Source organism: Antechinus flavipes, chromosome 2 (genome assembly GCF_016432865.1).
Source record: "Antechinus flavipes isolate AdamAnt ecotype Samford, QLD, Australia chromosome 2, AdamAnt_v2, whole genome shotgun sequence".
Lineage (NCBI taxonomy): Eukaryota > Metazoa > Chordata > Mammalia > Dasyuromorphia > Dasyuridae > Antechinus > Antechinus flavipes.
The window spans coordinates 597,014,613-597,041,239 of record NC_067399.1 but is presented as its reverse complement, the minus strand read 5'-3'; the positions used below and the strand labels follow the sequence as shown (position 1 = coordinate 597,041,239).

General features: G+C 34.4%; 2 protein-coding genes across 3 annotated transcripts in view; one reads left to right on the top strand and one right to left on the bottom strand.

Annotated features, from left to right (window-relative positions):
• The window catches only part of PDZD8 (PDZ domain containing 8), a 93,182-nt gene extending 84,201 nt beyond the window's left edge, over positions 1 to 8,981 (top strand). For both annotated transcript variants that reach the window (XM_051981515.1, XM_051981514.1), the window contains 2 exons: positions 3,613 to 3,775; positions 6,729 to 8,981. In XM_051981515.1, the coding sequence (XP_051837475.1) occupies positions 3,613 to 3,775; positions 6,729 to 8,884 (2,319 nt within the window). In that variant the 3' untranslated portion in view covers positions 8,885 to 8,981. The remainder of the gene's footprint in view (positions 1 to 3,612; positions 3,776 to 6,728) is intronic.
• A 3,581-nt stretch (positions 8,982 to 12,562) lies between these two features.
• The window catches only part of SLC18A2 (solute carrier family 18 member A2), a 42,869-nt gene continuing 28,804 nt past the window's right edge, over positions 12,563 to 26,627 (bottom strand). Inside the window, exons 10-16 of the mRNA XM_051981516.1 lie at positions 24,911 to 25,006; positions 21,387 to 21,465; positions 21,139 to 21,190; positions 19,274 to 19,337; positions 18,035 to 18,154; positions 17,769 to 17,902; positions 12,563 to 14,995 (exon numbers count right to left, since the gene is read on the bottom strand). Of these exons, the coding sequence (XP_051837476.1) occupies positions 14,891 to 14,995; positions 17,769 to 17,902; positions 18,035 to 18,154; positions 19,274 to 19,337; positions 21,139 to 21,190; positions 21,387 to 21,465; positions 24,911 to 25,006 (650 nt within the window). The 3' untranslated portion in view covers positions 12,563 to 14,890. The remainder of the gene's footprint in view (positions 14,996 to 17,768; positions 17,903 to 18,034; positions 18,155 to 19,273; positions 19,338 to 21,138; positions 21,191 to 21,386; positions 21,466 to 24,910; positions 25,007 to 26,627) is intronic.

The following is a 26,627-nucleotide window of genomic DNA, read 5'->3' as shown; positions in this document are numbered from 1 at the left end:
CCCCTTATGTCTCCCAGTCCTGGTTTAGTACATTACATATAGTAGGTGCTTAACAAATGCATTTTTCCAACTGAAAAGAGTAATAAAAAGTTGTGGATAGAAGTCAGGAATCAGGAAGGGAGAAAAGGTGATTACTGACTTCCTTTACATACATGTTCATTTGAATCAAAATTTAATATTTCCTTAAATCATGTTTTCAATGGTTTTTCCTTTAAGATTAATGATGTATACCAAAAGCAGGTATGTTCAATTCATATTGTTACCTTTGGAATCATTTGTACTAATCTTTCTTTTGGGATTACAAGGCCTTAGATTTTGAGCTGGAAGGGACTTTGAGAGCTTATCCAGTGAATCCTTTTCATTTTACAGAGAAAGATTTGCAGGTAGAGATGAAGGAAATCAGCTAATATTACTAGCTAGAAATTACCAGCTAGTAAGTATTTGCATTAGGATTGGAACCCAGGTCTTCCTGCCTCTATGTCTAATTTTTCATCCACTATTCACCTCTCATTCATTTCTCAGTTCCTTGCAGGCTGAATTCTCAGAGCATTAGTGTACTATTTGGTACCCTCGCCTTGCAACTCTCTCAAATCTACTTTGTACCTTGTATTCAGTAAACACAGATCTGACTGCTATGTTATTATTAACCTCAAATTCTCTTAAGCGTGGAATTTAAAGACCTCCATAATAGTTCCTTTCTGCTTTTTCAGTCGTCTTTCCTATTCTTCTTCACAATCTCTGTATTAATTGGATCATCCTACTCTAGCAGTATCTTCTATGTGACATCAATTCCTGCCACTTCTAGACCTTTACATGTCACCTTCCATGTTTGGAATGCAATCTGTCCTCCTGAAGTTATCTTTTCTAGAATCCCTAGCTTCATTAAAGGCTTCCACAAAAGGCCTTTCATAGACCTTCCTGATTGTTAGTATCTTTTCCTTCTTGAAACCATTTTGTGTATATATTTAAATTGGTGGGCATGTTATGTCTCCCAAGTAAAATGCAAACTCCTTGAGAGTAGGAATGTCTTCTTTTTGGCGTTTGTATCTTCATTCTCTATTGGACATATGCTATCCATTATTTATCTGCTATCATGAATGTGAGAGAGGAGCTGACCAGCAGATAAGAACTATACCATATTAAGCCTTTTTAATGCAGAAAATGTTTTTAGTACAGTGCTAAAAAAAAAAAAATTAAAACAAGGTTTTAATTAGCACTACTTTGATTTATTAGTCTTTTTCATCCTCTATGTTTTAGGAGGTGGTAACATAAATCTGGTATTTTCTATCCTGGAAAGAGATCATGTTAGCAAGCTATGATTTGTTTGTCGTTTTATAATTTTATAATTATGATCGTAGTAGAGCTATTGATTCTTATTAATGTGTGAATTCACTATGATAAATGGAAACAAAATAAAGATAACAATCTGACAGTAGTATAGTATATGTAGTTAGAGGTTGTAATGTATAGTCTGTAGTGTATAAACTTAATTTTTTTTTCAAGTTTTGCTTAGAGAATTCACTAGCACTATCTAATAAAAATTGATAAAAAAACAGAATTTCATTTATTATTTCCTTTTAACTGAATCACTGTTCTGGAAAATTTTATCCTTTAAAAACTTGAAGTTTTTCAGCTAACATTTATGTCAAAAATCATTTGAAACTGGATAATTTTTTTTAAATTGCGATTTGAGGGTGGCTTTTTAAAAGTCGAGTTCTGTTAAGGTTGAATTTTTAAAATGATAATACTAATTAACATTTCATGGCACTTTAAGGGTTGTAAAACATTTTACATTTTTTACCTCATTTGATCCTCACAACAACTTTGTGAAGTACAAGCTGTTTTTATTCCCCTTTTACACTTCAGAAAATGTTGGGTGAGAGGATAAATGACTTGTCCCACGTTATACAGGTAAGTCCTTTGAGGAAGAATTTGAACTCAGTTCTTCTAGATTCTTGGCCCAGGAACATTGATTTATTTAACTCTTTACAGGATGGATTTTGTTGTGGTTATTGTTGTTTTTTACTTTTTTTTTTAATAGTTTAAATACATGCAAAAATGGTTTTCAACATTTACTTTTACAAAAACTTTATAAAAATTACAAATTTTTCTCCCTTTCTCTCCTCTCCCCAAGACAATAAGAAATCCAATATAGGTTAAACATGTGCAGTTCTAAACATATTTCCACATTCATCATGCTATGCAAGAAAAATCAGATCAAGAGAGTAAAAATCATGAGAAAAAAAATCAAGTAAACAACCTGCAACAAAAATGTGGAAATACTATCCTTTAATACACATTCAGTTTTCATAGTTCTCTTTCTAGATACGAATGGCACTTTCCATCTCAAATCTATTGGAATTGCCTTCAATCACTATCTTGTTGAAAAAAGCCAAGTCTTATCACTGTTGATCATCAGATAATCTTGTACCATGTTTTCTTTGTTATGCTTACTTCACTCAGTATTAGTTCATGTAAGTCATTCCAGGCTTTTCTGAAATCAGCCTGCTCATTTCTTATAGAACAATATTATCCCATTATGTTCATATACCATAATTTATTTAAAAGTATCCCTAAATATAGATGTTCACATATTTACCATATTTTTATTAGCCTTTAAGTTGAAAAAAGTGGACCACTTACTGATAATTCTAAGTACTTTATATCCATTATCTTATTTAATCTTCACTGCAGTCTTGGGAGGATGGCAAGGTCAGTCTTTTCCACATTTTATATATGTGGAAACTGAGGCTCTGAGATGTTAACTAACTTATCTAAAATGACAGTGCTAATGTGTGACAGGGCCAGCCCTCCAAGCCATGGTGTCAGAATATCAGTACTAGGGGAAGTTAAAGGGCTACTTTTGTTAAAGTTAAAATATGTATCTTTTGTTACGCAATCTATAGATATGAAGAATTTATCAATATACCTTTCAATTATAAATTGGTAGTTTATTGTTACAGCTAGTGTTTTCTTTAAAATTTCAGTTGACATGATGCCAAATAACCTTTTACAGAGACTAAATATGCACACACATATTTAGATATACATACTCCTATACATCTCTCCCCCAAACAATATTACAGGCCCTTGGAATAAAATAGTCATCAGTTTTATTGGTGCCTTTCCAAATCTCCTCTTGTTTAGGTTGAGATGGTTCATTGAAGATAATTTGATCAAAAAGTAATTTGATAGTTTGTGCAGATTACTCTGGACCCACTTATTTTATCTCCCTAGGTTAAGGCTCATTTGTCTTGCTATAGCAAAGTCTTCTCTCCTCTGACCTTCAGCCCCAATATTTGTGGCAGGGTGTCTCAGCCTATCTCCTCAGTTGAAGACAAGCTCTGCTCATTGTCTTTCCACACCCCCCTCCATGCCCCAATATAAATTTAGTGCCTCTCAGTAACATAAAAAGTGTAATGAAAAAATAATAGTTGCAATTGGACATGCTTAAGTTTAAATCCCAGTTATTTAAAGCTTTGTATATAGTCTGTTTCTTCCTCTGCAAATGAAGATGATTACCCTTGTTTTAACTGCTGCAGAACATGAACTGTTATTATTAACAAGTCCATTGTATCAATATTCATTCTTGAACATTTTCTCTTTATCAAGGCTGAGTTAGTAAAAGGAAACTTACAAAGTGTTGGACTTACACTTCGCCTGGTTCAGTCATCTGATGGATATGGTGGACATGTCGTAATTGAGACCGTGGCCCCAAATTCCCCAGCTGCACTTGCAGATCTTCAGCGGGGGGACAGACTAATAGCCATTGGAGGTAATTTCTGCTATTGCTCTTTACAGTAAACTTAAATGATTTTAACTTAGAAAAACAACTTTTAAACTAGTGCATGGTTTGATATCCATGGATATGGATATGGATATCCAACAATCCGATATTGGATTTATATCCAAAATATTACAACTCCCTTCTCTCTCCCCTTTTCACTTCATCAGTTTTTGACTGCATAATTTTTTCTTTCCCAGCAGTATCATTTTCTCCCATTCTCTTCCTCCCTGCCCCCAGAGACTCTGATTCCTCCTCCCAAAATTAACTCCCCTCCTGCCAATAAAGTTAATGGGAATATATCCAATTCTTAATATTACAAGGTCATAATTGTTATTGCTGCTGGCTGCCATCACTACCCCACTCCCATCACTACTATTTTTTGGGGGGATAAGGAGAATAAATGGATATAATACTACTTGGCTACAGGTCTTAACTAAATGACTTACCATTTAGCAGAAGATGCTGTTGAATACAATGGGATAACATTCACATAGGTTATCTGAGAGTACCATGTGGTCTGTGTATATTGATAAACATTCATTCATGCTTTAACGTTAAACTTTTTTTTTTGTATTTGCCAGAACCGTAAATGAATGCCAATCAGTATTGTCTATATTGGAAAGATCAAGTTATCTAATTTAGAAATTATCTCATTTTCCTTATTTATAATCCCTATTCAGTGAATTTTTACATAAGAAGGAATGTTTAGCCCATATTTTCATCTGAAAACATCTGTTAAAGACCTAAAATATGCAGTTTGGTCTTGACAGTTAAAAGTTCTTGAGTATGACTTGTTTGAAGAGCTCTGGTGACCATATCTTATATCCTATAACATATGGATCATCAAATCCAGCTCCCTCAGTTTATACATAAGAAAACTGAAGTTCAGAGGAATCCAGGCACTTGCCTTTCAAAGTCAGTTACTTGGATTTTTTTTTCTGACTAGATACTGCCTCAATTGCTATCTAGCCTAAATCACTAACTACTAGGTATGGTTTCAATCAGACTGAGACCTATTGAAGATCTTAGCTTTTAAAAGGCCAAGGTCTCCCAATGCATCCAGGGCCATTTTCACTCGTCCTGATTTGTAAGACCCAGGTGTCACTGGAGGGGAAAGTGAGACAGGTGACCTAGCACAGTCTCCCTCATTTAAATCCAATTCATGTGCATATCATAGCATCCCCTCCCTGATATCATGGTACTCTTTGAGAACAAAGGACAAAAACAAGGTCACAAATGACAAAGCTGAAATTGAAACCCATTCTGTATTCTCCATTCTCCATTTGTTAAATGGATGCTCTATTCCTGTGGCCTATTTAGAATAACCCTGAGACATCAGGAGAAAACAACAAGCTAAGAGGAAGAAGGTATTATTTTGGTCAAGTACCAAAAGTACTTGCATGCCCAATTTTCAAAAACCTTTCTTTCTACCACTTTTCTCTTTCCAAGAAAGATAATAAATTATTCTGTTTAAACAGCAGTACTTGGCAGAGTAAGACCTAATGACAAGCAGGGACAAATTGGTCAAGCAAACTATACCTTATTTTATGTATTTTTTTTACTCCAGTAAATTAATTAATTTAAAAGTTAAATCCAGTGATGATACTTTTGTTATCCACAGTACCTTGTTAACCCTTTTATTTCCAGGTAAATTCGTTTTCATCTCTCCCATAGCCCATGAGGTACTTTAGATCCAACCTTCAGTGTGGGCTTCTTGTCTTTTTCCCATATTGACTTAAATACCAAAAATCTCTTTTAAGATTAAAGTTTACTTAACTGCTTTCTCTTGGACCACATAGATGGTAATTTACTATCAGAAGCTCAGTCCTTTGGACTCGATCTTCCCCACCTTGTCCTCCCTCAGCAGTATTGACTCACAGCTTGCTTTGACTAATTATACAATATTCAACACTCATAATCCTTCATATCTTCAAATAAGGGAATGTTTTCCTGTCTCTTCAAGAAATAGTCTTGGTCATTACAATTACATATTCAGTTTCTTCCCTTTTTTTTTTTTTTTTTTTTTTTTTTTTTTGTCCTTTATTAAAGTCATTGTCTGTGTTGCTTGTTCAGTTCTGTTTACATTTCCTTCTGCCTTTGGCCTCCTATCCATCCCTACCAGTGGGATCATTGGGTCAGTTTTATCACATTTTAAAGCATAATTCCAATTTCTGTTTTTAGAAGAGACCTGTGAATTCCTTAGTATAACCAGTTACCAAAAAGCTTGCTCTTCAAATTATAGTTTTAGAGCATTGTCTGAGGTACTGGGAGCTTTAAGTGACTTGTGGAAGGCCACATAACCAGCATCTGTCAGAGGTAGGATTTGAACATAAGCCTCTCAGATTCAGTATGGCCAGATCCCCTATTCCATCCAACTCTCTGTTTCATGTTCCTTTCTAAAGTGATCACACCGATTTACAGCTCTACCATACTGTATTAGTGTGCTTATCTTCCCATAGCCTCTTCAACACTGACTCTAACTTTTGTGATGTTTACCAATATTCTGAGAGTTGAATAAAACCTCAAGAGATGTTTTGATTTGCTGTTTTCTTATTACTAGTGATATAAAGCAATCTTTCATATAGTGTATAATAAGTAGTGTGTAATTTTTTTTGGAGAACTTTTTGTTTACATCCTCTGATCACTTATCCCTTTCTCTCAATTCCAATTTAACTAATAAAATAATTTTGAGTGTATTTATTTATTTATTTTTGGTTTGGAAGAGTATAAATTCTCAATATTGACTTACTGGTGTTTGGCATGGCACTCAGTTTTATGATTTCAAAAAAATCTACTTCAAAGCCAATTTTTAAAAAAATTATCCCAGCCCATGAATCCCTCCATCAGTCTAAGCCAAAATTTGACTGTAGCATTTACAACAGATTTAAATGATTATTGTGGCAATAATTTACTGTATTGTTTGTTTGTTTTTATTTTATAGGAGTTAAAATCACATCTACAATCCAAGTGTTAAAGCTCATCAAGCAAGCAGGTGACAGAGTGATGGTGTATTATGAAAGGCCTGTTGGTCAGAGTAATCAAGGGCCAATACTACAGGATAGTTTTACACAATTGGAAGATAGTGCTTTTCTGGCAAACACAAGTCAAACTAATTTTGAAGAAGACATAACTGGCCTTTTAGTGGATATTGATAACAAAGATTTAGATTTAGAATTTGAAGATTTGGCATGTGATATCAAGATACAAAATGAGTCCAGAGATGAGATTCCATCACTGAGTCAGAGTCCCAAACGCAATTCAATACAAAATCTTAAGCCTTATGGACCTGCCTCACCACTCTTAAATCGTAAATCAGTAAGTTACGTGTCACCACGAAATTCTGTAAACAAAGATTCAGCCAAAGCAGTGACAACTAAGGTTGCCGAAGTTTCAGACCAAGGACAACAGTTAACAAAAACATCCCAAACAAATCTTTTGAAACCACCTGTGCCACCAAGACCACAAACAAAATCTGTTCCACCATCTACTGATACTCAAAGCCAGGCAGAAACTGATACAGCTGTTGAAAAAACAGAGAAATCGGTTTCTCTTCCTCAAACAGAAAAACCTTCAGAAAAGTTAGTAACAAATGTTAATCAGACAGAAGATGCATCTATGTCAAAGTCAAATGTGGCAAAGCAGGAAGTGGCAAAAGACTTAATTTCAGAAAGTGCTAATAAGGACAGTGCAGATGACCAAACATGGGAATCGGCAGAAATTCCTTATCATCATAGAGTAGGTAAATGGACAAGAGTGAAGGGAACTTGTATATTTAACATAGAAGGCTGTCATAGGTACCTGAATATTGCATTGTGGTGCAGAGATCCTTTCAAGGTAGGTAGTCTCATCTGCTTAGGGCATATTAGTATAAAACTTGAAGAGATTGCTTTAGGGTGTTTAGCTACTTCAAACTTAGAATATCTCACAAAATTCAGATTAAATGCTCCGAAACCGAAAGCTATGGTTACTAGAACTGCATTGCGAAATATCAGTATGCAAAAGGGGTTCAATGAAAAATTTTGCTTTGGTGATATTACCATACATTTCAAGTATTTGAAGGAAGGAGAACAAGAACAATACATGAATCTTATAGAGAAGGAAAAAGAAAGCAATGTGATAGAGGACATCCCTCCCCCTAATAAAGATGAGTATTTTGTAGGACAGATGAATTTGACAGAAAATAAACATAGTTTCCAAGACACTCAATTTCAGAATCCAACATGGTGTGACTACTGTAAGAAGAAAGTTTGGACTAAGGCCGCTTCCCAGTGCATGTTTTGTGCTTATGTTTGCCACAAAAAATGTCAAGAAAAATGCTTTGCTGAAACTCCACTTTGTGTAGGACCTGAAAAGCGAGTGGACCGAATCTTGAAAAACTTACGGATAGAAGGACAAGAAAATATTCTAGGAATGCCTTCTAACAAATCAGGTGGTAAAAGTACAGGTATAACAAGACATTTATGGAACACTAGCTCTCGGATCTTAAACTTGCGTCAAGGCCCTAGAAGAAGCCAAGCTGAACAGATTGCTGAATTGGCAGAACCCTCACCCAAGCCAACACCAAACACTTCTGATAATGAAGGCAGTGATTCAGAGGTTTGTGTTCCAAGTCCTTCCAGGCGGCGAAACATTGCAGGAATCAAATTGGCAAGGAGAGAAGGAGGACTAGATGACAGTGTCTTCATTGCAGTTAAAGAAATTGGTCGTGACCTTTATAGGGGTTTGCCTAATGAGGAAAGATTCCAGAAGCTAGAATTCATGTTAGATAAATTGCAGAATGAAATTGATCAGGAGCTGGAACACAATAATTCAATTGCCAGGGAAGAGAAAGAGGCAACTGATTCAAAGAAAAAATCACTCCTTTCGACCGCTTTGACTAAATCAGGTGAAAGACTACAAGCTCTAACACTTCTTATGATACACTACAGAGCAGGTATTGAAGATCTAGAACTAGAAACTCTATCTTTATTTCAAACCAAAAAAGTGACTACAGAAGATACAGAAGAAGACCTCGATAATGAAATATGCGAACTAATGGAGGCTCAACCTTTTGACAGTCTGTCAGAGGAAATATTTGACCAACCTGAACCTCTGTAGCAAACTGCCTATTTAACCTTCTAAATAATTGCAGGAAAAAAATTATACTTACTAAAATACATCAGATACACCCCCACTTAAACCCCCTTATAATATGTATGGCCTGCTTCTCCACATTTATTTGCCCGTCTTAAGAGAAAAAAAAAAAGGAAAAAGAAAAAAAAAGTTGCTTTTTTTTTTCCAGCAGAAAGTATGACCATTTGACTTGGCTAATTTGGTTGATTTGGATTGTGTTGTAACATGCTTTTGGGGTTAATACTGGGAATTTCTTTTTTACTAATTTATTTTTAATTTCTTTCTATTATGGAAACTAACATTTCATGTTGATATTTTCCCTTTTGCTTTTTAATTAGTGTTAAATAATATTATACTGTCAAAATTCTTAAAATGTTTTAATTTACATCATGGTGATAGTTATGAACTTTGCTGCATGCCCAAACTGACAATACAGCAATCATTGAGGGAACAGGTTTTGAAATTTTTGATCATGTTGCTTTGATTTTTTGTCTCAAATTGGTTGTAAGATGTTTTCTTGGCAGGGGTGGGTAGGGGAGCAATAGGTTGTATTGGATTTGGATTGGGGTTTTTTTGGGGGGAGGAGGGTGGCCAATAATTATATGAAAGCAAGTACTGTGGCTTTTATTTTGTCTATGATGGTTTAGTAAAAAATGTTATTATATATGATGACGCTTGCTTTCTATGCTTTTGTTTAAAAAATGTTCATTTCAAAAGTTGCTCAGTTGAATTCTGGAAATGTTAAAACCCAGTTCAGTGTTTCTTTTGAAGAGCTTGCACTGTTGAAATACAGAAAGCAACAAGTACAGTTTGCTGTATTGAGTCAAGAAGTTCTAGCTAGAGCACTTAATATATTTTTTGCCTATAAATTTAAGAATTTTAAAATTATGAAAAATATAACCAGTAGATTCTTGGTACTTAACCTTTCAAGATGTTGATGCTTTACCTTTTACATATTGGTGTATCTGCTAAAAAAGCATTTAAAGTTCTAAACATTTAGACATTTAAAAATACTTACCCTGCAGAAATATATGAAAGGATATCAAATTTCAGAAGACTGTAAAGCAGTTGGGTTGGTAATTGTGTTTTGTTTTAGAAACAGATTTGTGTTGATAGGAAGAGCATTGTATAAAAATATGTTTGATTCATGGTTTGTCTCCCTTATTACAAAATTGCTTTTAGACCAGTCGAATGGATGTTTTCATTCAGAATGAACAAGAACTTTTAGGTAATATAGACAGATAAAAAAGGGGCCACTTTTCGAAAAACATAAATCTGAGATGATCCTGGGTTAAGATTATTCATTCTTACTATCATGTAATTAATGAGAGATGTATTATATTCTCTCTCTCCTTCTCTCTTACTTTTTCTCTTTGCCTTTCCCTTTCTTTCTCTTAAAATATTTTGAATATTTTAGCTTTTTGCATACCTAGAAATCATAGACATATTTTATTTCTTGTCAATAGGTACTTCACAAAAGAATTGGTTTTTAGGGTATATTGAAAATTAAACCAAGTATAAAGGAGGTTAATAATCGACAAATAATTTATTTATGATAGCTTAAGTATGGAGGAAATTGGCATGATCTAATGAAAAAAACACTGGCCGAGGAGTTGAAATCTGAGTTTTAGTCCAATTATTTCAACTGATAAGTTCTGTGACCTTAGGCAAGTCACATAACCTTTCTGTGCCTCAGTTTTCCCATCTGTAAAATGGGTTTATAAAACCCATCTACCTCACAGGGTTGTTGTGAGGAAAATTTTATGTTAGAAGAATATTTAAGAGAAAAGTATATAAATGCAAGATGGTTATTGTTATTAACTTAATACAGCAGCAATGTGGGGGAGGGAAAAGAATACAAATTTATAGACTGCTACTTTACTCTCACAGTGAACAATTGCTATCATTCACGAAACTTTTAATAATTGCAAGGTATTTAGGGCATGAAATTCTTTGTTAGCCAATTGTGTGGGAAAAGATATCCCAATTTTTTTTAAAGTCCTGTTTTGTTCTTTAAAAAAAGAAAAAAAAAACTCTTGCAGAAACAAATTTCCTTAAAAGGTCACATATACCATAAATTACTCAGTAATTCATTTAAAATGAAATTTTGTCCTATATAATTAGCAAGTTTGGAGCTTATATAGTTTTAAATCACTGATAACCAAGAAGGTTGTGGGCCTTTTTAGTGACTATGATTATAGTAATACTGTGGCAGTTTTAAATTACATCCAAAAGCTTCATCAGATCTCTGCCTGCTTTAAGAGAACTCTAGGAATAACAGAAAACTTTGGATTCCTGAAAATCTATTCAGGTTTTGAAAGTATTTAATCATTTAGAATGGTGACTATGGAAAGCCTAAATAAAACCTTATTTATATAATGCTGCTTACAATAGGTGTAAGATATAGATTTAATATAGTTGTTTTTTTTTTTTTTTTAATATACACTGGATAAAGGGGACTGTTATATAGAAGAGAAGAGGGCAAAGCAACAATCCAATTAATCTAACATATAATACAAGGCTTCAGAGGGAAAACTTATAATATATTACATTACTGATGTGTAATCTTTGCTGCTGTGCTATGTTATCTATAGCTAAAAATAATAATAATAAAGGCTACCACAGAAAACAAGAATATTTTAATTTTTGTGGCATCTAGAGAGTTGGTAGGTGTTACATATTTCAGAGATCGCTTCTTACTAGAATTTTATCATGAAAACAAGCATTTATTTCTTTAAATAAAGCTTAAATAAAGCTATCATTTTTAAGCTGCTTAAAAGTTTTTTTTTTAAATATGTACAATGTATTACTATCTAAATCTGGAAATACTGGAGGATTTATGTATACCTCCACTATATACAAGTGAAGAGAATATTTAGCCTACTTTTTCTAAGGTATTATTTAATCCAAGTCAACCAAAGTGAAATTTTAACTACATTTTCAGATAAGTCACATGATTTTTGGATTCAAAGCTTTTTAAATTTAAGTTAATTTGCTTGACTTCCAGATACTAATTTTGCAGAGTATTTATATTCTTTAACTCTACTTGAGGTGTAAATAGGTTCCTGTGGTTCCAAGATAAAAACATTTTACAGCAGAGGAGGGACTCCTAAATACTGGATATTTGGCTACAAATAGTTTGGATTTTATTTTTTTCCTTTCTGTTCTAAATGTTAGTATCTAAAGAATTTATCCAAAAGATCTCAAAAGCTTTGCATTATTCTCCCTAGCCCTAGTCTTCATTTTTAATGTTATCATGTCATGATAATCATAAGAAATGTCCTATTCTGAATTAAAACCTATTGCCCTCTCCCCCTCAGATTAGCATTCCCTTTTATTAAAAGATATAATCACAAAATCATCTAGCAACTAATAAATGTTTACTGATCTTTGTGTACCAGGTCTGTATTGACAACAATCCTTCAATATGGTCATTCAGATGAGTAACTGTCTTTTGCCTCAACTTTTGCCTTTATTGTGCTGCTTATTAACTAGATCAAATTTTAATGATCAGACTGTAAAAACCTAAAATAATGAAGTAAACCAAAAATACCTACATACAGGAGAGATCCCAGAAGGAAATGTGTGTGTTCAAGATGAAATTAGTCATTTGAAAAATCTTCAGTTTGAACATATCCAAAACAAATGCAAACAACCATGACATGGAATTCAGAGCCCATTTATTTCTTGTTGAAGGAAACATGAATTTCACATGTATACTTGTTCCCTCAAAAGACACATGCACTGCTGCCTCAGTGTAAGCTTCTTGTACTTTGGTTAACACAATTTTTTAATCAGTTACAGTCATGATAGCTACTTTTGTTCCAAATATAGTCAGAGGGAGAGAAATATTTTGCTTATCCATGTTATGATGTTTAAATGTGTATTTGGTGCATTTTTTTGTTTTGATAAACAATTCGAATCATAGGGATAGATTTTAGGTCTTAACCTGAAATAGAATTATTTTAAATTAACTGAATTCTTTTGCTTTCTTAGTTGAAAATTTTCATACTCCTCAAATGACCATCTGCTGTCCCCAGAAGTCCTGTTGTCTAGTTTTGTTAAGAAAAGTATCATTCCTTGTCTTTGTGCTTTTTACGTAATCTATGAAAGTTTATGGGTTTTTTTTGACCCATTCTTGTTTATAGCCATTTACACATGTACAGTTTATGATGAACTTTTGTTTTAACTCTAGCCAAGCTTTGCCAGGGCAATCTTATACAATATCAGAAATGACATGGATAGCCCTTTGGCAGTGCATACTTGGATTGAAACTGAACTTTTAATTTATGGAACCACCTTTATAAGATCTCCATAAGAAATATGGCAATGAGTGTAATTGCCTATCTACAGAATGAGAAGTGATGAGATCAGACTTAAGTTTTTCTTTTTAACTACTTGCCCTTTGATAACATGGAGTTTTATAGCAACCAGTAATTTAAGATTTGGATATTTTTTTTTGTTTTTATAATCCCCAAACTATAAAATTTCCCACTACCCTCATTTCAGGTGTATGCCACACATTGTTATACGGTATTCTAAATACATTTTGCACATTTTACAAAACCATATGTAAACAAGTCTCCACTGCTACACAAAATATGCTGTTACTTTGAAAGAAAGGCACATAATTTAATTCACACATGAAATTCCACATTACACTACATGAAATGAATGTCAATACTTGTTGAATCTTATTAGATAGCTTGGTTTTGTTTCTTACAGTTGTGTAAATGGATATATGACTAGAATCTAATCTGCACCTAATTGTGCTTGCTTCATTACAATGGAGTTTTGGACATAGATCATTTCTATTTTTATTTCACCTTCATTTTAAATTACTGTGGTTTCCCCCCCAAAACAAATCAGTTATATAAACATATTTCTGTGTATATAGAAAATACTGAAGTGATAAGCAACCCAAAATTTAACATCCTACTGCTATAAGAGTGTTATTCTAAAGAGATTGAAGATATCTGAGATTTTGGTTAGTTTTGGAGTTTTTTTTTTTTTTTAAAAAGCAAATATTTACCATTCCAAGGTGGTTTTTTTGTTTGTTTGTTTAGTATTTTGGACTAAAAATTCATCTGTCAGTGCCTGGATGAACAATCTGAACTGTGTAAGTTGAGTACGTACGTAACAATACCTTCCATGAAGTCATAAAGACTTAGATAAACCAACAAAAGTTCAATAAGCATTAACAGAAGTTTTTAAATGCCAGTGTATGTTTGCTGATATTTTTCTTTGCCTCTCTAACAGAATTACTTTTTAGTTGAGTCTTATGATTACCATCAAAATCTTACTGAATAAAAACTTTATCTTAATACCTTTTTCTCCAAATGCTAGTTACATGAGAAAGTAATGCCAATGTCACTTTACATATATGCCCAAAAAGTGATTCACAGATTCTGGTAACAACCTTAGCTTCAAAAATGACAACACAAAGAATTTTCATTTTATTTTCCCCAACCAGTTTTTAACTTGTATGTATATATTACAAGTTCAAGTACAATTTAGCACTATCATTCAGGTATCTTTTTGGAATAATTGTTGGATTGGTTCTATTCTTTGGCTATTGAATAGTTTTTGCAACTAGATAATGTGCCATATGTTCACACATTATCAATAATGGTTCAGAAAAAATAGAGAGTTTTTTGCTAAGTGTTCAGGAATGTAAGTTTAAAAAATTAGACTTGAATCAACTTTACAGATTTATACTACAGCTTAATAAAAATATATTGTGTAATATTTAATAAAATTAAATACATAAAATAAACTTCTCAACATTATACAAACCCCTAGAAAAGCTTCTTTTTCTTTATAAGGCTGTTAGCAATCTTTCATAACATTGGGAGGGAAATGTATTTAACCTTTGGTTTCTTAACTACATCATTAGCATACAGTACAACTAAAAAACAATTTTTTTTCACGAGCTGTTTCACAGGAAACACTGCATTGTATACCACAGAATATTTATGGCTTTTGAAGTTGTCAGTCACTTTCAGATTCTTCATCATCCACTGTAGGATATGACTGAATGTTGTTCTGTGTGTACATTTTTGTTTTTATTGGGCAGTTATGATCCATGAGTATTGCCTAAAAAAAGCATGTACTGTTAATTTTGGGGGTTACTTTGTTCTATAGACCACAGTTTTTACTGTTTTAATTATGATTTTTAGAAGTACTTCACATTTGCAAATTAATTTTAGTAACCAGCTAGGTAGTGGCTCTAGCAGTCAATGAATGCTCAAATCAAGGATGTACCCTAAATAATAGCATTTATTTAGACTTTTAAGGTTGTAGTTCACTAATATTAACTCAGTTATTCCTCATGATAATCTGTGAGGTTACATGATATCCCCATTTTACTGGAAAGGAAACTAATGCTTTGGCCAGTCATAAAACTTTAATAAGTGGGTGAGACAGGATTCAAACTTGCCTTCCTTACCCCTAATCTAGTGCTCTAAAAAGTACACTCCAAAAATAGTTCAAAGACTAGACAAGTTTCTTGGGCCAGAAAAAGCTTTTCATATGACTTACTCATCAAAATGAGAGTTGATGGTCAACAACTCATAAAACAGCAAAATATCTTAGGAATATGAGTTAAGGTGATTAGATGTTGGCTTATACTTAGAATGGTAGAATTAGAGAAGCAACTAGGTGATGCAGTCAGTAGATTCATTTTGAATTCAATTTGGGCCTCAGACACCAGCTATGTGACCCTGAACAACTCTCAGCCCTGTTTGCCTTAAGTCACTGGAGAAGGAAATGATAAACCTCTCCAGTATCTTTGTCAAAAAAAAAAAAAAAAAAAAAAAAAAACCAAAAAATCCAATTGTTATAGTCAGAAACGACTGAACAGCCATCATGAAATGTGAAATCTTGGAGGAAACCAAAGTCCAAAAAGGGCAGTAATTTGCTTCTTTAAATACAGATTGAATGTTAGCAGCAAGATGACTTGTGGTTTTGTAAGTCCAGCATGGCATAGTAATTTTGGTGCTGGTCTTCGAGTTAGATCTTAGATTGGATACTGCCTCAAACAATCATTCATGAGCAAGTCATTCATCTAATCAGCTTCAGTTTACTTCTCTGTAAAATGGGAATAATAGTAACTTACACAGGGTCACTGTGAGGATCAAATGAAATAATACAATTAAAGCATTTCGCACAACGTGACGCAGGAAGTGCTTAATAACAATCCAGAAATTTCTGGAGACTAGTACTTTCCATCACACTGCCGATTTCCATCTGCAAATGACTAACCTGCATATCCACCTACTATATATTGGAGCCATTACCATTTTTATTTTTCATCCCCACCTGTAATTTCCTTAATGCTAGCTACTAATGATATGGAAACTTTCCCTACCAAACAATCTGTAACTTAGCTGTAAGAAGCTATCCAGGGGAACTGAGAAGCTTTTGGTCACACAGATTGCATTTGCCAGGCAGAGCTTGAGTCCAGGTCTTTCTGACTCCAGAAAGCCAGGGCTCACTCTGCTATGCCCCATTTTCTCTGGGAGGGCCAATGCCATATTTCATTCTTTTAAAAATAGATTTTTGGAGTCAGAGGACAAGAATAACATCAAAGGAGGAGGGGGAGAAATGGCATTAGTGTTCCTAGAAAGCCCTTTTCTGTTTAATCTGTCAAAAATCTAAATAAATGATTAGCAAGATGAGTCATTAAAGACTTGAGGTGTGCTTCTTACTGCCCATAATTGAGTCTAGCATAATGGCTTCAAGTCTGCAATCAACAGCTGCTAACTTGCATCTCAACAGGAAGGGATGGAGTAGAGAATGACAGGAAATAATGATCTTGGGCAAAGAGGGGGAGACAGCAGTGCCACAGAAAAATTGATTATTAAACACTTGAAAAAATCCAATGTCAAGTTTAGAAGTTCAGGTTTAAAATGAATAGCTACAAAATCTAAAAAGGGATACAGGAAGAATAATTGCTACCATGAACATAGTGCCTTAAGATTTGTTGATGGTAGCTAGCAGTGTGGTAGAAGGCACTAGCCTCCATTCCTGAGTTCTTGTCATTAAACATTAAGCACTTTGTGCCAGACATTGTGTTATGTGCATAAAGATCTTACACTACAAAACAAAACACAAAAATCCTATCCATGCCCTCAAAGTCTTATGAGGGAACAACACGAATTTAGATAATATACACTTGGAAACCACTTCCAAGTCGTCTTTTTTTACTTTCAGAACATGTCTACTTATTCAGCTTTATCTGCTAAGAAGTAGTTGGTTGTTTTTTCTTTATATGGAGTTGAAAACTGTACTTTTCATTCAATGCTCCTACTATTGAGGTCTAAATGACAGTTCTGTGGGATACAAGTAGTTGAATAATTGGGAACCGTTCTGGTAAGATATAACATTAAAATGAGATTTTCCTTGTGACTTTAAGCTTTTGGGTTCTACATGAAGGCAGGAAGGCCAATACATGTTATGGAGGTTTCCATTCTAAAGGAAATGGAATGTGTTTTACATTTGAGTCAAGAGATTGCAGTGGAGAACTGTCTCTTAGAATCATTCTTCAAGTTTATCCTTTTATTTTTCAGATGAAGAAAATAATGATATAGAGAGGGGCTATGGCTTGCCCAAGCTGGAAATAAGTATAATCCAGTAGAAAGAGCATTGGACTATGTGGTTGTATCAATTTCTGTATATGAATTTAAAAATAAAAATAGCATTCGCACTTACCTCAAAGCTTTTTTGAGAAAAGCTCTTTGTTACAAAGAGGTAAGTAACAGACTTAAAACTATCATCCAATTCTCACAACTCCTGTAGCATTCCTTCCATTATAGTTTCATGCTACAATCAGAAAATATTTTATCACATTCTGATAGAAATTTCTTACCATTTTTTCTTCCTTGGCAGGTGGACTTCGAAGGAAAAAGCAGAGAGGGGCAAAGAGAATGTCAATGATCCCAATAATTGTCATGAGCCAAGGGAACCCAATTGCTTTTGCAATGGCCCCACCAACAGAAGGACCTTTTAGGAAATAAAAAAATTAGAGAGCTCTCTAAAAATGTTGTACTCAATGAGAAGTACAATTTTAAAAGTTATATCTTAAACTATTAAATAAATCCATCTTAAGTACTTAGGACAAAGGTATATCCTTACCCAATGCAAAGCCCATGCAAAAGGCAACATCTGCAATGGCGTATACACTCCCATAGACAGAGACATGGCGTAAGTCTACCAGGTAGCCCATGATAGGCATCATTGAGGAATCCACCATTCCTGCCAATAATTCAAAGTAATGTATTATACAAAGAATCTTCTTTCTTGGATTTTAACCTCAGGAGGCAGCTAATTGAGGCAATAGAGTCTTTGGCCTAGAGCTTGGAAGACCTGTAATCCTGGGTAACTAAGACATCTTTGTAGTCCTATTTCTCTTGATCTGTAAAATGCATCTGATAAGATTAAACATTCCGAAAGATTTTCATAAAGATCATATGAGAATAATGTCTACAATAGTGCTTTGGAAAGGTTAAAACTCTTATGTTAGCTATTATTCTGTCTTTCCCCATTTCTTTCATTGTCTCTGATGTTGAATGAATTTTTCAGATCTCATTCCTCAGTTTCCTTCATTTCTGAACCTCATTTTGTGCACATACCCTGCTTGTCTAGTCTCAGCTCTGTAAGAGGTTCCCTCAACTTTGTCCCATCCTCACCCTTGTGTGGCACTTAGAATATATGATAGATGCCATATTGATAGTAATGAATTTTCATGTCACTCCTATAGAAAATGAAACTACAATATAGTCCAAATCTTTTTGCTCTGGTCCCAGGATTTTTTTCTGTGCAGTTGTCATGAATGTTCTATATGATCATGCCCATAGAGTATAAAATTCTTAGAAATTATTGATGTCAGAAATTCCCTACTATTTCAGTATTTTGTAATGTTAATGCTACAAAATTGGGTGCCTTTGGCCACAGAGATATTCATTGACTAGGCCCTCTATGAGATAATACTGTTTTTAGTTCTAAATCTTGCCATAAAATACTTGTGCAATTTGATACTTGGATTCATATAAGTAAGCTTGTTCATAGATATGGAGTGTACACATATCTTCTGTGGAGGCTATTAGCCTGTTTACCTAGAGTCAACAGTAGAGTCAGTTTGCCTTCTGTAAATATCAACCTTTGACAAAAATTGGTTTTCACAAAGAAAATGACTAAAATCTGGAAGTAAGTCCTTTTAATATGGGTAAACTACACATTATATTTGAGCCTTAAGCTGCTGCTCATCTATTCTTATGCTTCTATAATGTTTCAGGCTGCTATCAGAGAACAAATAGTTCCAAGCACAGGTAACCAGTAAATGTCATATTTCAGTACAAAGCTTATGTGACTTACCGATAGCAAAACCAACTCCAAAATTTGGTGCAATCAGTCCATAAATGTTTTTTGCAAATGGTACCTCCAAAAAAAAATTTGGTTACATTTTTTTAAATCATCCAATTTCATTTTATATACCATTATACTTATTTTAGTGAGCTATTGACATTTCTTTTGAAATTTGATGTGCTTATTTACTTGTAAGGCAAATATGAAAGAATAAGAATCCTAATACTGATCTGAATATTAGTTGTCTAGCTTACCTTCCTCATTTTATAGATGAGTCCATTAAAATCCATTCAGGTGAAATTACTTGCCCAAAATCAAATAGTTATCAAATTCCTAATCATAGCAGTTGAGAGCCAGAAAGGGTCTTACAAATAAGACACACTTTTCAGCTGTTTAAATATAAAAAGCTAGATTAAAAAGAACAACTTAATTCTAGTTTTTTAACAAGAGCACTTAAATTCTGTGTTAGTAATATTGGTAACTATTTTATTCTACAGAGGGAGGATTAGCTTAATATTATACTTTTCCAGAAAAAGTATCACAGTCAATAAATAGTTATTAAACATTTAATTACCAAACAGTAAACTAGTCCCTGGCACAAAAACAATTCCTGACCTAAAGGACCTTACATTCTATTTAGGTAGGCAGTATGGTTATGTGATAATACAGAATATTAAGTCTTTCATCCCTGTGGCAACACAGGCCTTATACTTAAGAAATCAATACAAAGTAGATTTGGGAGGAAGTTGCACTAACAGCTGGGGCAATGGTGGTGTCAAGAAGATTTTCATGTGGAAGAAAGTGTTTAAGCTGAGTGTCAAGATGAGAGTCTAAAGGACAAAAGTGAAGAAAAGTATTTCTATCCATAGGGGATGGTAAGATCAAAGGTATGGATATGGGAAATGAATTGTCCTGTGTGAGGAATAAGATGACCAATTTGGCTGGAACACAGAGTATCCAGAGTAGTAATGTGTAAACTAAGACTGGAAAGATTTGATGGGTTTATGTTATGAAGAATTTTAAATGGCAAACATATCCCAAGCAATAGGGAGCCACTAGAATTCATGTAGATATGTACTTAAAAGAATTTTTGGCAGCTATATGGAGGATAGATTGGAGAAGGGAGAGACTTGAAGTAGTGAGACATTAGAAGACTTAACAGTCCAGGTTCCAGGATTTGAGGGCCTGAACCAAATTGTTGCAAGCTCTATGATTGCAAACCTGGGAGGTCAGAAAAATAACACTTTGAACGGGAATGTTGAGTAGCCAGGTGGTGCAGTGGAGAGAGCACTGGGTTTTGAATTGTACCTCTTTCTAAATTCAGATCTGGCCTCAGACACTTATTAGCTATGTGATCCTGGGCAAGTCACCTAATCCTGCTTGCCTTAGTTTTCTCATCTGCAAAATGAGCTGGCAAAGGAAGTGGCAAACTTCTGTAATACTTTGCAAAGAAATAAAAACAGATATGGGGTCATGAGGAATTGAACACAACTGAGAAACAATTGAACAATAACATTCAATAGGAATAGGGAACTTTAGAAGAATAGTTTGAAAAAACATAACTAGTTCTGTTCTGAAAATAGTTAAGTTTGAGATGCCAACAGGATGTCCAGTTTGAAATGGCTAATAGTTGGTGATAAAGGTATGATTGATGAGGAATTAGAGAAGGTAATTTATCTAGGTGTCATCTGCACAGAGAGAATGACTAATTCCATGAAAATAAACTCATTGGAAAATGTCAAAATTGGCTGACTTGAATATGTAGCATTAAGCAAAAATATTTGGTGGCAATTGGTTACATTTGCCCAAAGCTGATGGCTTCATATTTTGTTCACAGAATTGAATTTTCTTATTAGACGTCTTATCTTACTCACACATAAAATACTGATTCCAACAATGATCATCCCCAAGAGAGCACAAAGCCACCTGTCAAAGGAAAAAGCCCGAAGAGATCAATGAAAGTAGATTTTCTGTTTTTTCAAAGCTATTATTTGAGATTTCTAAAAAGTCTTAGACTTAAAAATGTTTACATTTTGGCATCAGCTAGAAATACTTAAAAACAAATGTAAGGAACTCCTAACTTTAGAAAAAGTAAATTGAGTTTTTAAAAAATTAATCTTACCTTCCCATTTTGTGTGCAAGTATCCCAAAAATATTGGTTCCAATAAGATAAGAGATACTAGCCGGTAGGAAAGCAACGCCTGAAAATTTATGAAAGGGACACCTTATCAGTACTGATTTCAGTCAAATGTTAGAAAAACTAATAAATGTAGCACAGCTGTTTTGATTAGAGCATATCACATGAAACCCTGTAGCTTTGCACCCAAGCATCTAATATCCGGTCTGTTGCACATCTAGCCTGGGCCCCACACCATTTATCCATCAACTACAAACTCTTGTGATGCTATAGAAATGAAAGACATTTATTTCACTATCAACTGAATAATCTCTGAAATTTTTATATTTAGGTCTACTAAAGGAAGTAAATTTTACACAGGTCAAAATGGGCAGCCCTGGATTATCGAGATCTGAGAACTCAGAGCAGAATGTCTGGCTCTGTATATGTTAGTTAATGGGAACCCATGTCATTTGGAAAACTTCAAGATAATACTTTTTTCTTTAGGAGGAGAAAAGACATTAGTTATCCTGCTCTGGAGTCTTGCATTTTGACTACTGAGGAGTTCAAAGGCTTCATTAAAAACATTGCATTAGTTCAACTCTCACCCTGATTTTCTTACAATGAATTTGCCCATAGGCACTGATGTCTATCCGTCTTTGCCTCTGATAATGCTTCCTTAAAGATAGGGTCTCTCTACATCCATTCTGATATTGATTTATGTGCCCCACAAAAAAAAAAAAAAATAAAGATTTGACAAAATCTTTCCAAAGACAATAAAAATTTTAAATGTATAACCTAAAGTTCCTGGTGTGCTGACCAAAATCAAATTATAACTCTGTCTTTCCTTGCTAAAGCTTTATAACCACACATATAAATGAAGACGTTGCCATTTCAAGTTAGTTCAACACGTAATTCTTGAACTTGATATGTGTCTCCACTGTATTAGACATGAGGAATAAAAAGACAAATTAACAATTCCCTGTCCTCAAGGAGCTTGTGTTCTACTAGATTTTTAAAAAATATTTTTAGTCATTTACTATGGAATATCCCAAGGAAGCCACTGGCCATTTTAACATAGACCAAAAGTTTAAGTCCAAGTTAAATTAAGTTAATTTTTTAAACATCATACAAGACTTGGAAGCTCAGAGGAACCAAAACATGAAATGCAATTTCATGCTTCAAGAAATATTTCCCCCATATTCAACAAGATGCAATATATGAAGACACTGTGGTATATTAAGAAAAGAACTAGACTTAGAAAACCTAGATCCAAGCCTCTATTCTTTTGCTTACTATAATTGTAACCTTGGACAGATTTTTTTAGCTATTCATCTGCAGAATAAGCCTGAGAAGCAATACTATGTGTTGCAAAGAAGTATCAAGAAGACCTGGATTTTCTGATATGGTTAGCCTGCATAAGCTACTGAATCTCTTAGTTCCTGAGCATCTCTCAGTTCATAAATTGCAGGGAAAAAGCCAGTCTGGAATAGTAACAGAAATTCCTTACCAAGAGCTACCTACAGTGATAATATCATTGCCAAATTAGAGCTGGAGCTAGTAATTAGGGTCAAATGAAATGCTATTATTAGCATTGTATTGATCTGATTATAAGGTAAGTCATTAGCATCTATGTCATGTGATTAGTGTCAAGATGATAAAGGTCATATGGAATTCAATATGTTGGATATGGTGATAGGAAGTCCTAAGTTTGAATCCTATGTATTATGTTTACAATCAGTTTTGGGTAAGTCACAAACTCCCTGTGCCTCAGCTTTCTCATCTGTAAAGTGAGGTGGTTGCACTAGATAAGGTCTCTTCCAGTTTAAGGTATACAATCTTTATATCACATACACCTCTGTCCCAGTTCCAGGCACAATGCTTGGTACATACGTGTTTGCTGATTTTAATAATAGAATGGAAGAGCAGAAAGATTTAGTGGAAATTTAACTGAATAGAATAACAGAGTTAAAGTCCTGTAGAATGTAAGAATCAAAGCATTTCCCGAAGCCTTGTGGTTCATAAGTGAAAATAGATTTATTGGATTTATTTCCCAATGGGGACTCTGATTTTGCCTTTATGGCGTTTTGTACATGTTCCCATTTAATATATACATCTTTCTGCTTGCCTCACAAATTTACATCTGACCTCTTAACTTCCCTACTTGGTCCTATTCTTGATAAATCCAAGCAGGCCACCTGCCTGCCTGGTATCTATACTATATCCCCCTCCCTCCCCTTTTTTTTTCCCTGAGAGCTTTAATGACTATTTTATTGAAAGCCCCAAGTCATCGTATGGAGTGGGGGAAAGCAAGTCTGCTTGAGTAGCTGGCTTTCGCAGCTGGCTGGGATACATTCAATTAGTGAGATTATTAAATCATTTAAGTGGAGTCATCAGAAATGTCCCCAAACCATTTCAACCCAGGAAGGCTTTTAAGTCAAGTCTATGATAGCCTGCAGTCTATATACAGAGGCCTGTCTTCTTGGACCATAGCCTACTTTTTCCAGTTTTCTTTTGTACACCTACTGAAACACTCCTTTACAAACATGATCCTATTTGATCTTCAGAACAACCCTGTGAGTTGGGAAGGACAAGAATTATTAATCCCGTTTCACACATAAGAAAGCTAAAGCTTTGTGAATTTAAGCCACTTGCCTAAGGTCACATAATTTAGACAAGATCTTTGCACTTTTCCTGCCTTTTGATCCAGTGTTCTTTCCATTATAGCAGGAAAATTCTCATGTATATCAGAGAAATTTAAATCTGAAGGGGACTTGAGAGTTTATATAATCTAACCCTATTATTTGTTGCTATTGTTCAGTTTCAGTCATGTCCACATTTGGGTTTTCTTGGCCAAGACTATAGAGTGAGTTGCCATTTTCTTCTCCAGTACATTCAACAGATGAGGAAACCAAGAAAAGCCAGGGTTAAGTGATTTGTCTAAAATGGCAGTTGGTACATAAGTGCTTGAGCCTCGGGCTTTCCTGACTTCGGGCAGTGCTCTATCCACTGTACCACTTAGCTGACCCTTTTTTTTTTTTTAACAGAGGAGGAAATGGAAGCCCCCAGGAGTTAGAATGATTGCCAGAGACTACATTGCTAATTTGTGGAAGAATTGAGTTTAAAACCTAGGCCTTTTGACTTTAAAAAATGCAGTAGGCTATCTGAGGAGGTTGTAGCTGCCCCTTCCTATCACCTCTCAGATCCTGTCGTGGCCTTAGAGATCTTCAAGGAGAAGCTAGATGGCCACTTTTCCAGTAACTCCAGAAATAGAGAAAATATTAACAGCCATTGTTGTATGAGCTTTTGGTATTTCTAGTTCAAATCTAGCTCCTCCAGGCAAGAATGAGCAGAGAAGAAATGGCTCAACAGGTAAATACTACAAAACCTTATTGCTTAAATAACATTTCTCAGGATACCAAATAAAAATAGCTTGTCATTTTCATGCGAGAAACCCTCCATGACTACCTTAAGGGAGAAAGCCTGGTATAAAACCTTGGGTCACAGAAAAGCTGATTCTAGTACATTACCCAGCTGCCACTTCTTGGAACACATGGTCTCCATCATCCAGATTGGTAATGCCGGTTCAAGCATTGCAATAGCCATGTTTGCAAAGCAGATTGACCCTTTAATAAAGAAGAAAAGTTACTTTGTTTTCATTTAGACTTTGAAGTTTCTACTTAATTTTTCACTTAACAAATTTTTATTAATTACTTGTTATTGTTCTGGGAGAATAGTAAAAGATAAGTCAGTTAATACCTTCCAGGAGTTTCCAATCTAATATGTGTGACAAGACATGTACACAATAACTATAATACAAATGGAATGTGATTCCATTTGTATGTAAAATATACATTAAATGTTCTATGATCAGATGAGAAAAATATCACTTCCAGTTGATGTCTTCTTGTTCTTAGTCTACCTACTATCCATCTTATAAATTATTGTCCCATATAATCTTTTTATTGTATTAATCCAATACTCAGAACCTTAAGTGATTCCTCCTCACTGAATGGGTATTGCCTCAGGCAAACTGAGACCTGTTAAAGAGCTTAAGTTGAAAAGGCCAAGGTTTCCTACTATATCCAGTCCTGACTTAGATCTGGCCTTTGGACCCAGATGCTCTAGTGGGGAAACTAAGGCAGGTGACTTTGCACAGCCCTTCAATTGCCTGCCGTGGCATCCCCTCTCCAATGAAATAGTCTTTGAAAATGAAGAACAAACAATAGCAGGAGAGCAAAGCATAGCCTCGTGATCCTGATATTCGGGGCCTTTCATAAATAGGCTCCAACTGACTTTCTTCATGGTTCCATCAAATTATATCTCTCTCGGTCATCTCTCAACCTGATCTTGCCTTTCTCCATGTGTTTAGACAATATTCTAATATTTGTCTGTTGGAGTTTATCTCTTTGAGATATAATTCAGATGCTACCTTCCCTATGAAGCTTTTCTTTTCTGGTATCTTTTCCCACACCCCCTGCCCCAGATAGCAGTGATCACCTATTCAAATTCTCATAGCACTTTGCCTGAGACTTCCCTTTGTACTTATCCCCTGGTGCTTTGCCTTTTTCTTCACTAGATGATCAAGTTCTTGAGAACAGTATCTATTTGACATATATTTTGATATCTCTGTAGCTAACAGTGTGCATAGTAAGTGCTTTATAAATACTTGTTGAATTGAAATGAAATGGCATATAAGCTGAGCTTTGAAAGGTCCAATCTTTCTGAATAACAAAAACTGTCTTCAAACAGATTCAGAACCATCAGATCAAATTCCTTCTTTCCTACACTATTCTGAGAAAGAGATAAGTAAAATGTAATCAGAAAGCCAGAACAGCTGCTTCAGGATCAGGATGACACTTGTTCAAAATCTGACTCATACTGGCTGTGTGACCCTGGCTAAGTCATAGACAATTCTTTTAGACTCAAAGTTGTAGGAAAGATAACAATGTGCATTGGTTGATATATATTTCCTCCCCTGGGAGTTCTCTTTAATAATGACATCCCAATTTCTATCCCTATCCCCTGAGATGATTCCAAGAATTAATTTTTTTTTCTTTAAAGAATTGTCCAGAGAATATTTTTTTCAATCAGTACAATGCCCATCAATCGTCTCTGCTAGTCATGGAAGAAGAATCAATCAGTAAACATTTATTAAGCACCTACTATGTGCTAAGCACTATGTTGAACAATGAGGATAAAAAAAGAGGCAAAAGATTGTTCTTAAGCAATTTATAATCTAATAAG